The 10,529-nt window shown below is 37.7% G+C and overlaps 1 protein-coding gene across 1 annotated transcript; it reads left to right on the forward strand.

Annotated features, from left to right (window-relative positions):
* Nucleotides 1–1,189: 1,189 nt before the first annotated feature.
* Nucleotides 1,190–10,108, forward strand: TLR3 (toll like receptor 3). Its single transcript, XM_035325248.1, has 5 exons — nt 1,190–1,428; nt 3,023–3,471; nt 4,321–4,512; nt 6,077–7,902; nt 8,482–10,108. The coding sequence occupies exons 2-5, from the start codon at nt 3,031–3,033 to the stop codon at nt 8,708–8,710; spliced, it is 2,688 nt and encodes an 895-aa protein (XP_035181139.1). The 5' UTR covers nt 1,190–1,428; nt 3,023–3,030; the 3' UTR covers nt 8,711–10,108.
* Nucleotides 10,109–10,529: the final 421 nt, after the last annotated feature.

Here is a 10,529-nt window from a genome sequence, read left to right on the forward strand (position 1 = left end):
GTATTGAGCAGGAATCAGTTGAGAGGTGAAATCAAAGAGCAGATTTCATCTTGCAAAGAGTATGGTGCAGAGGGAAATGGGATGCAAAATACCTGACAGTATTGCTGGGCTAAAATAATGCTCTGCAAAGGTTTTTAATTATACTCTTTCTTTGCCATCAATGCAATCCCTTCTGTGTCAGAGCAGCAGAGTTGTAAAACGCAGAGGGAAAACCCTCCTCAGAGTAATATAGCGTGACTGCACTTACGACCAAATTATCTCTGCAGAAGCACGCGGGGCAGCACGGAACAAATTTGTTCTTCCCACAGCAAGCTAAAATGGAAGACAAAAATTTAACTATGAAATGGGAATGAAACAGGCCTTAGAGCCTCTCAGCTGCAAAGGAGCATGGTTCTGGTGTCCATTTTGGTGTCCTAACTCCAAGAATAAGTACTAGTTTATACTAGGCAGTTGCTCTGCCTCCCTGTGCTCCCCAACACTGCCAATCTGCCAGTGGTCCCAGTTGTAACAGGACACAGGGTGGCAGCCAGCACAGTCTCCCTCCCCTCCCAGAGCTCCTGGCAGGTGGGGGGTTAACATTTTCCTTCAGGCTGTGATTTCAAACTTTTCAAAGGAAGGATTACAGCCCACTTTTACTCTTTTCTAGGCAAGTGCTGCAGCTACTATCTCCACTCGAGGGACAGTGCTACTACCTGACAATATGAACTGAGCATATGGCTGGATGAGCCCTGCAGAGGCTTCTTGAATGAGAGGTTTGTGAGTCCCCTGATTTGTGACACACAGGTGCACCCGTGCCAATGTAGCCCAAGCAGCAGGACCTTTTGTCACAGTCAGAAGCATGTATTGGACAAGTCCTCTCTCCAGAAAAGTGATGGTCAGGTCCCTCGAAAATGCAAATTCACGAATGACGTTAAAAGGAAAAACATCTAAAAGCTGTACCTGAAACTTTTATTTGGACTTTAGGAATCATTTCCTTATTTTATTACAATAGAAAATATTTGATTACTGTATCTTAAAATTAATATATTATGCTGTCACTTAAGTTCCCTTTTTAAAGAGGCATACTTTATTTGGCTCTGTAGGACCCTTGTGGTGCATTGTTTCCACATAAGGGTAATATCCCTATGCCAGTAATCTCAGTAACATATCTGCTTTGGGGATATGTCCTCAGTTTTATTTTTATTTTTTTTTCAGAGACACAGGAATTAGCCAGGATTGTTACTGGATTGTGTGATGCTGCTCATCTGTGAAACCCCTGTGCGATTCCAGCAGCAGCTGCCCTGCTGGCACGGAGGCTTGGCCGTCTTCACTTTTGCTTTCACTTCTCCTTCCGGCTCTGGGCAGCTTTTTTCCTGATGGCTTTTGTGCACTGAGGAACTTGTGCGGTGCCTGGATGCCCCCAGACTGAAGGAGGTAAAGCCCACGGTGGTAAGTTGATGCTGTTCTTCAGGTATTTGTAATAAATACGGGTATCAGAGGGGCAAAGCTAAAGCACAGCTCAGGAGTTTGGCAGTTTCCCTGGTCGTAGATTTGTCTGAACTTGCATGAAGTCAATGCCCTTGCTGTTTGCATAATGAGAGTGTGCTTTGGTGCTTGCGTCTAGCTGTGAGGACCCCAGCTGGCAGGAGGTATTTATGTTAAATAGCAAACATCACCCATGGAGCAGGAATATCACTCACTAGGAGATGCTGGAGGCTCCCTTGCTGCAATTCTCCAGTTTTAAGAATCTTCCTAATAATGTTGACAATTCTGTTACTGTCTGATGTCCCTTAAATATTATTTTGTATGCTTGTCTTTTAAATCTGATAATGGGCCGTCTTTACTTCACTGGATTCCCAACCAAAGCATGAAACAGTTAAAGCTGTCTCCAGACTTCCTGCAATGAAAATGGCCAAGCACAAGGAGGCAGCCCTGTTATCCTTCCTGGAAGTCATCCAAAGAACCAGGGTTTATGTTTGTATAGTGCGTTTCTTGCTCCTTTCAAACTGTAAAGATGAACTGGCAATAATTACCCAAGGAGCCTGGCAGCTACCTTATCTCTATAAAACAAACCCTCAAAAGCATGCAGGCTAGAGGCATCAGACAAGCTCCCCCTTTGTTTTCCTCCACTATTCCAGCTCCTGGGCTGCAGAGGAATGAGGAAGGAGAACTAGTCCTTCATATTCCTCAGCTGGAGGGATAGGGGGCTGTGTTCAGCAGCAGCTGTAGCAGGCCAAGTTGCCTGTAGGACTGCCAGGTTCAATTATTTGCTGTCCCCTAACCTCCCGTTTGCTTGCCAGCAGCAGGTGAGCAGAGAGCCAGGCTGAGTGAGCCTCAGGACAGGACAGGTCCATGTGCAGTGCCCAGCAAGGAACTGAATTTTTATTAAGACATAAATTATCTTAAAAATGCCTTCAATCTGTGGACAGCATTTTCTCTACAGTTCTCACTTTTGTTGTTTTGCTTAGGTAGGTATAGATTGAGTTTGTCTGTTCTTTCTCATACACCTTTCTATAGCCTGGTATTCCTTCTTGTATTATAGCTGTAACTGAAGTTAGACAAGCAACAAAACAAAAATAGATGGTTAGATTTTTGTGAGTGACTTGTAAAACAAAAACTGGCAAGAACTGTAAAATAAAGAGGCATTTATATTATTCTTACTGCATATAACTATAAATAATTTAAGTGTAGTAAAGCTCAGAGCATAGATAATTAACACTGAAGGGCCTGTGCATAATTTGTCGTATTTATTGTACTTTATGCATGTTAAATCAATCCAAATTAATCAGAAAATGGAAAAGAATTGAAAATTTGCACTGATTATAGATAAACTGTTGGTAGATTTTTAAGCGTAATTATTTTAAGTGAAGAGCGATTACTAAACGTACCTTTTCCATAGGTAAAAAAATAATCAGTGTTTGCTCAGTATAAAACTACATCATGATTTCTTGTGCCTCTTACTTAGCCTTCAGGTTAAGTTATAACGTATGAATTGCGTCAAAATGACTGTAATTTGTAATTCAAATTCATTTTGCCTTTGCAGATAAAACCATGGGAAGTGATATTCTTAGTTGGAACAACTTATCTTTGAGACTGGTGTCTGTCTGCTTGCTGTGTGCATCGGTTGGAAAGCAATGTCAAATCAGAAATACAATGGCAGACTGCAGTCACCTAAAACTGACTCAAATTCCTTCTGATCTCCCAAACAATATAACTGTTTTGGACATTTCTCATAATCAGCTAAAAAAACTATGTCCTGCAAATTTGACCAAGTACAGCAAGCTGGTTTACTTAAATGCAGGATACAACATCATCTCTAAACTGCAACCAGAACTGTGCAAAAATTTGCCCCTATTGCAAATTTTGGTGCTAGAACATAATCAATTGCATGAGCTCCCTGGTGGAGCATTTGCTTCCTGCACCAACCTTACTGAGCTCAATCTAGGATACAACATAATAGATGTAAAAAATGATCCTTTCAAAACCCTGGAGGTAAGCTAAAAATGCACCTTTTTCTGTAGATAAAGTATATATGAGGATTTTATAGTATGTGTGTACGAAACAGCTGCCTATTTCCATTTGAAAATACCCAGCATATGACCTTTCTCCATCCCTATTCTAAAGAAAAGGCCTAGTGGCTTCTTGTGTTAGAACACACTGGAGTCCCAGCCATCCTTGTGAGGCAATGCTTTCCTTCCCCTTTCCTCTTCTGCATCCAATCAAGGCATCTCTCCATACAGGATCTGTGCTGAAAGAATAGCAGCAGCAGATGAAGCATAGGGTGGAACGGCTGGTCAGGAATCTGAGTTGCATGAGGTCTAAAAATGATAGCTAGCCTAAATTCTGAAGGTCAAGGTATAAACTCTCAGACTTATAAGGCCGATACCTAGGCTAAATGTAGTGTCTCCCAGGGCTTTGGGGACTGAGAGAATAAGAAGGCTTTAGCTGCCTTTGTTTTCCTGCTAGTTCTGATGTGGTTAAATATTCTTTGTGGCATTTATGATGTGGAGGGTCAAGGAAGGGCCTAAGGACAAAAGAATATAGAGACAATGTGTGGGAACTAATTGTCCTACAGTGTTCTAATGAGCACAGCTGTGGTTTTGGGCAAGGCTGAACATTTCTGCCATGCTCAGTATTCTAGTTCAGTTATGTAAAATGCACTTGCTCGCATCACAGGGCTGCTGACTCTCAACTAAGTGTGAAGGACTACAGCCAGCTTTAGTAGTACTATTTGTAGTATTGCAACCAATTTCTCATGAATTAGACAACTGCAATATTTTGATTTTTTTATTACATAAAAAGTTTTATATATATATAATTCTGTTTGCATCTTCTCTGCAGAACTTGAATATTTTGGATCTAACTCATAATCACTTGAAGTCAGCAAATTTAGGATTGCAGCAGCAGCTGAAGAACCTCCGTGAGCTTGTGTTGTATGGCAATCAAATCACTGAGTTAAAAAAGGAGGACCTCAATTTTCTTAGCAACACTTCATTGAATAGTCTTGATTTGTCATCAAATCCCCTGAAAGAGGTAGGAAGTATTTCAACAGAAATTCAACTGGTGTAAGTAAAAAATGGAACTATCCTGACTTATCCCGTATGATTGTATGGCTTATGTTTTATGCATGTAATTTAATCCACCAAGATCAAAGTTAAAACCATTCTATTGTATACAGCATTGCTCCTGACCCTCAACAGTAATACACAATTATTTTCCTGACACTGTTATCAGCAAGAGTAGCTAGCAGGGGTTGGAACTTTTGGGGGGTTGGAACCAGATAGTTTTAAGGTCCTTTCCAACCTGAGCCATTCTATGATTCTACCTCTGTGAACCCTCATCACGTACATTCTATGCAGGTTTTTTTTTTTTTTTTTTTGAAGGTGAACAGCTGAAAAAATCTTCCTAAGTCAGGGAGAAAGTATGATATTATGCAAAGCTAATTAAACAATCTAGATCTCCCTTTCTAGTTATCAGAGAGAAATTTAATTTGTACATGTGGGCTACTCCAGAGAAATAATCATTACAGAAAAGTATATTCACTCTTTACTAAAAAAAAAAAAAAAAAAAAAAAAAAAAGAAAAAAGAGGCATTGTTTGCTCTGCCACCTACATCACTGCTTTCTACCTTGTTCTCTCTGACCCCCTGAGTGTTAAAACACAATTCATTGAAGAGTAATATTAAGTGTTATGGTTCTAAATTGGTTCACCTCTAGGCTTCATGCCTCCCTGTTGCTGGTGCAAACTATAATGAGGCCATGGACTGGCTCAGGTGGGGAAACTCTACAGATTTTTTGGCTTTGTTATCTTGTAGCCAGGCTAATTCCCTGTCTGGTTCACCATATGACCGCATAAATACCCATACTGGCACAAGTGTACAGCGGGTGGATAAGTGGATGGGACTTTCTTTGGCAGAACTACTTTATGCTAGTTTAGCTTGCTCTGAATTTACAGTACTGCTATCTGAAAAGCAGCCTTATGCATTTGGATTGCACTGATAAATGGAGTATTTAATTATTCAGCTGACACCTGAAATCAAGAGGAGGCGCCAGCACTATAATAGAGGCTTGCAATTTATATCATGGAAGGAAGTGTGTAGTATCAGGGTTCATGAATATAGATTTTGTTCAGATGAAGAGATTGGTTTTCTTCTTGGTTAACTGAAGGCCTAAATAACTTTTTTACAACTGTTTTTGCTCTGGTGTATTGGTATCCTTAGCAGAAACCAATAAAAGGAACTTTAAAAGAGATTATCTCTATTTCTATGGTACTTGCAGCAAAAAGGTTTTCACTAGTTGGATATGCAATTGTAATCAACTTTCATCTGGCTAAGAAACCTTTTATTTATTCTAAAATAGTACCACTCAAAATTATGATAATCATATTAGAATTTTAGAACCACTAGCATGTGAAACAGTACTTCAAGGAGTTTGTCTAAACTCAGGTGTGGAAAAAGTTGGGAGTTTTATTCTGTTTGATGATCTCACTTGAATACGCTTCACAAATTTAGGCTTCACAGGTCAAATCTCTTCTGTAATCCTGTTGCTTAGGCCATTTTCTTTTTTTTTTTTTTTTTTTTTTTTTTCCTTTTCTTTTAGTTTCACACAGGATGTTTACGTGCAATTGGAAATCTGTTTGGCCTTATACTGAACAATGTTGAACTTGGTGAAAATCGCACAAAGAAACTTTGTACAGAATTATCAAACACAGCAATTCAGAACCTCTCACTGAGCCATGTGAAGCTTTCACATATTAACAAGACAACTTTCCAGGGACTGCAAGGAACAAATCTCACAGTTTTAAACCTTTCCAAAAATTCTCTCTCTGTGATAGAAGACGGCTCATTTCAGTGGCTTTCACATTTAGAGTACTTAAACCTGAAGGATAACATTATTCAAGTATCTTCACGTTCATTTTATGGATTGTCCAGCATCAAACATCTGAATCTGATAAATTCACTCACTGGGAAAATCGAAGATTTTTCCTTCCGTTGGTTATACCACCTGGAGTACCTTTTAATGGATAATAACAATTTTCCACGAATCACTACTAATATGTTCACAGGTCTGAACAACCTGAAATACCTGAGTCTTTCTAACTGCAACATAAATTTACAAAGAATAACAAATACAACATTTTTATCGCTTGCTAATTCCAGCTTGCAGGTTCTCAACCTCACAAAAACAAGAATCTCTACAATAGAAAGTGGGGCATTTTCCTGCTTGGGACACCTGAAAATTCTTGATCTTGGTCTTAATGAAATTAGTCAAGAGCTTACAGGTCATGAGTTTAAAGGTCTCAGTAACATACAATACATTTATCTTTCCTATAACAAAAACTTGACTTTGCAAAGTGAATCATTCTCTTTTGTTCCAAGCCTTAGAATGCTGATGCTAAGGAAGGTAGGTTGCAGTAATCTGGCAATTTCTCCTTCACCTTTTCATCCTCTACAAAATTTGACTGTCCTGGACATCAGCAATAATAACATAGCAAACATAAAGGAAGACTTGTTTGATGGACTTCACAAGCTTGATATTCTGAATTTGCAGCACAATAACTTAGCTCGACTTTGGAAACACGTAAATCCAGGAGGCCCTGTTCTTTTTTTAAAAGACCTCCCCAACTTGCATATTCTAAATTTGAAATCAAATGGGTTTGATGAGATTCCAGCTCAGGTTTTCAAAGGTCTGTTTCAGTTAAAATATTTGGATTTAGGATCAAATAATCTGAATCTGCTTCCAGCAACTTTATTTGATGACCAAAGCTCTCTGAATTCATTGAACCTTCAGAAAAATCTAATAACCTCAGTTGAAGAAGAAGTGTTTGGCCCAGCTTTCAAGAACTTGAGAAAGCTAGAGATGGATTCCAATCCATTTGATTGCACCTGTGAAAGTATTGCTTGGTTTTCTAGTTGGCTTAATGCGACCCAAGCATATGTACCTGGATTGCAGTCTCAGTATATTTGCAACACTCCGCCTAAGTATCATGGTACTCTGGTGTTGCATTTTGATAGCTCAGCCTGCAAAGACAGCGCTCCATTTAAACTTCTGTTTGTGATCACTACTACGGTTGTGATGCTACTCATTTTTATTGTTCTTCTCATCCATTTTGAAGGGTGGAGAATAGCTTTCTACTGGAACATTTCAGTAAATCGAATACTTGGTTTTAAAGAACTTGACAGACTACAGGAAGAGTATGATTATGATGCTTACATTATTCATGCAAGACACGACAAGAATTGGGTGTTGAAGAATTTCATCTCTCTGGAAAAAAATAAGCAATTTGAAGTTAGGTTTTGTTTAGAAGAACGGGACTTTGAAGCAGGCATATCAGAATTTGAAGCCATAATTAACAGTATAAGAAGGAGCAGGAAGATTATTTTTGTTGTGACTGAGCATCTCTTAAAGGATCCCTGGTGCAAGAAGTGAGTAGAATATAAAACACTGTAAGTAAGGGAAAAAATTCTTAACAGATTTTTAACAAGGTAATCTTTATTTTTGCTATGTAGATCAATTAAAAATGCAATGCAAATTCTACTTTAATGTATCATAATTTTTGAACAGTTACAAAATTAATAAACTTAAGTGCTCTACATGTACACAAGTGGATACTTGAACCTCTGTCAATATCACCTCTGTTGATTGCTTTCCTTAAAATTACGTTTGAAACACAACAACAAGTTTTGTTGGTGAGATCACTAGCATACAAAGATGATTTTCATTTATCTTTAAACAACTCTTTTCATTACTTCTCTGTAGTAGTAGGAAGGAAAAGGCTGTATGATTTAGGTTATATTTTTAAATCGTAATTTTGTCTGTAGTTAAAAAGTAACTAATTTAACATAAGTCATGACACTTTCTTATCACAGAATATATATTAAAACCCGTTTGGCTTTATAAAATCAGGGTCTAATGTGCTAATATGTGAGCTGTCAAAAGAACTGTTTGTCCTTTCTTTCCCCAACATGAAATAAAATGCATTTTTTGTCTTATTTTTGCTTCAGGTTTAAGGTGTATCATGCTGTTCAGCAAGCTATTGAACAAAGTCGGGACTCCATCATATTGGTCTTCCTTCATGACATCCAAGATTACAAGTTGAATCATGCACTTTCCTTGAGAAGAGGAATGTTCAGATCTCGCTGCATCTTGAAGTGGCCAGCCCAGAAAGAAAGAGTCAATGCATTTCATCAGCAATTAGTGATGGCACTTAAATCTAACAGTAAAGCACGGTGACTGATGATAGTCAAACTATCAGCTTTCTATCATTAGAAAACTAGCAAGCTGTCAGTAAAAAATGAAAAAAAAATGTGTCATACTGGAAAAATACAAGAGTCACTAATTTAAATTCAGTTGTCCACAGTGCAATTCACCTGCACCAAGGTGGCATTATTTAAAGTGGACTACAACTGATAGTCATTTCAATCTATGTATCAAAAAGCAGTTGTGAAATGACTGAATTCTGAAAATTCTGAATGACTGATGTCCTAGGGAAAATGTCCATCTGATATAATGTGGAAAAGCCATGGGCTCTCTCCTTTAAAGGGATATGTAAAAGAGAATGCAATAGAAAGTAGAATGGACACTACTATTTGTTTTAAAAACAGAAGGGGTGACTCAGAGAGATTAAACTTGAAAAACTTTCCATATGAAACATAGTAAGTAACATGGAAATTATTTCTATAGTCGAAGCCACTGAAAAGGAATAAACATGACAGAATTATGTATTGCAATTTCTTATACATTAATTTGGCTGTTTCTTAATTCCTTCTTCTGTACTTTTCAGAAGCATGGGGTAGTAGGCAATTGCATAGTATGAAGATACAGATTTACAGGCTAGTACCTTGATCTGGAGAGAACTGAGAATGAGGGAAATGTGCTCTGAAATGATGTTTATCATGTTTGAGACTGCAATTTTATGGAGTGTTTGAGCACAACTTATTGACTCTACACAGTTATTTATCTATTTCTATTAATGTTTAATTGCTCCTTCAGAGGACCTTTCAAACCTTGTCTTCATCAATTTTTAGTACTTGTTTGGTCCTTCATTAGCTGAGGAATATTTTACTTTTTTTTTTTTTTTTTTTCCCTAGCATTTCTCTCCTCAACTTCAATATCATCATTATTCCAAGAATGTTGTTTTACTGCTTTAGATAATATATTTCAGATGGTTCGATAGTTAACATTTTAAGCAGCTTTTCTTGTGATTTGTTACATTCACAGATGAAAAACATTGGGTTTTAATAGGTTTTTGTGTCCCACAATGACAGAAGATAAATGAGAAATATTTAATGAAACAGGTTTTGCATGTGCAGGAAGAGTGAAAGGAGTGTTGACTGCCTTCACCTGCTCAGGATGTCCTGGAGTGAAAACAAAAGGCTTTGTTTACAGGTGAAGTGATAGATGATGATTCCCTAATTGCAGTAATAGGATTATCCCATTGTGATGCTTTCATCTCATCTTTCTGTCCTTTTCAGGCTAAGTGACAAATTCTCTCTTCATGCATAGGCTGTGAAAGTTGAGGAGGCAAGGCGGTGAGGATGGGGTGCCAGGTATGCACCATGTCAACTGTTCTTTCTTTTATTTAATGATTAACGTGAAAGGGTGCCTAGGTTTCCTACATCTGTAATGACAAAAAAAAAAAAAAAAGGGGGGGGGGGGTAGAATTTCTCATTTCACCTCAGTATAAATTGTTTATATTCATATGTATATTAAAAATATTGTAACATTGCAGAGAATGCACAAAGAAATGCTGAGATGAAATGCGATACAAGAGGTCAGATTAAATGATCAAATGGTCTTATTGTGTTAAATGTGTTAATGTGTTAAAAGACCATTAATGTGTTAAAAGACATCATGTCTAATTTCTCAAAAGACACCCTTGTTACTCCAAATGCCCTCCAAATTGGTCTTGGAAAACTGACTAAAAGTGTTATGGATACTTTTGTAATATAGCTAAGAATGCAAACTAAATGTAACTGTTGATGAATGAAAATCATTTTAAATGATAAAAGTATGACAGTGGGTTCTAAAAAGTTATTTTAGTATTTACATT

The sequence above is a fragment of the Oxyura jamaicensis genome, chromosome 4 (assembly GCF_011077185.1).
Source record: "Oxyura jamaicensis isolate SHBP4307 breed ruddy duck chromosome 4, BPBGC_Ojam_1.0, whole genome shotgun sequence".
Taxonomy (NCBI): domain Eukaryota; kingdom Metazoa; phylum Chordata; class Aves; order Anseriformes; family Anatidae; genus Oxyura; species Oxyura jamaicensis.

What these genes read in the sequence shown, in the direction of transcription:
- TLR3 (XM_035325248.1), top strand. Translation starts at nt 3,031, where the DNA reads ATGGGAAGTGATATTCTTAGTTGGAACAACTTATCTTTGAGACTGGTG. An exon ending in ATCCTTTCAAAACCCTGGAG is followed by an intron (nt 3,472 to 4,320) that starts GTAAGCTAAAAA and finishes TCTTCTCTGCAG; the next exon opens with AACTTGAATATTTTGGATCT. An exon ending in AAGGATCCCTGGTGCAAGAA is followed by an intron (nt 7,903 to 8,481) that starts GTGAGTAGAATA and finishes TTTTTGCTTCAG; the next exon opens with GTTTAAGGTGTATCATGCTG.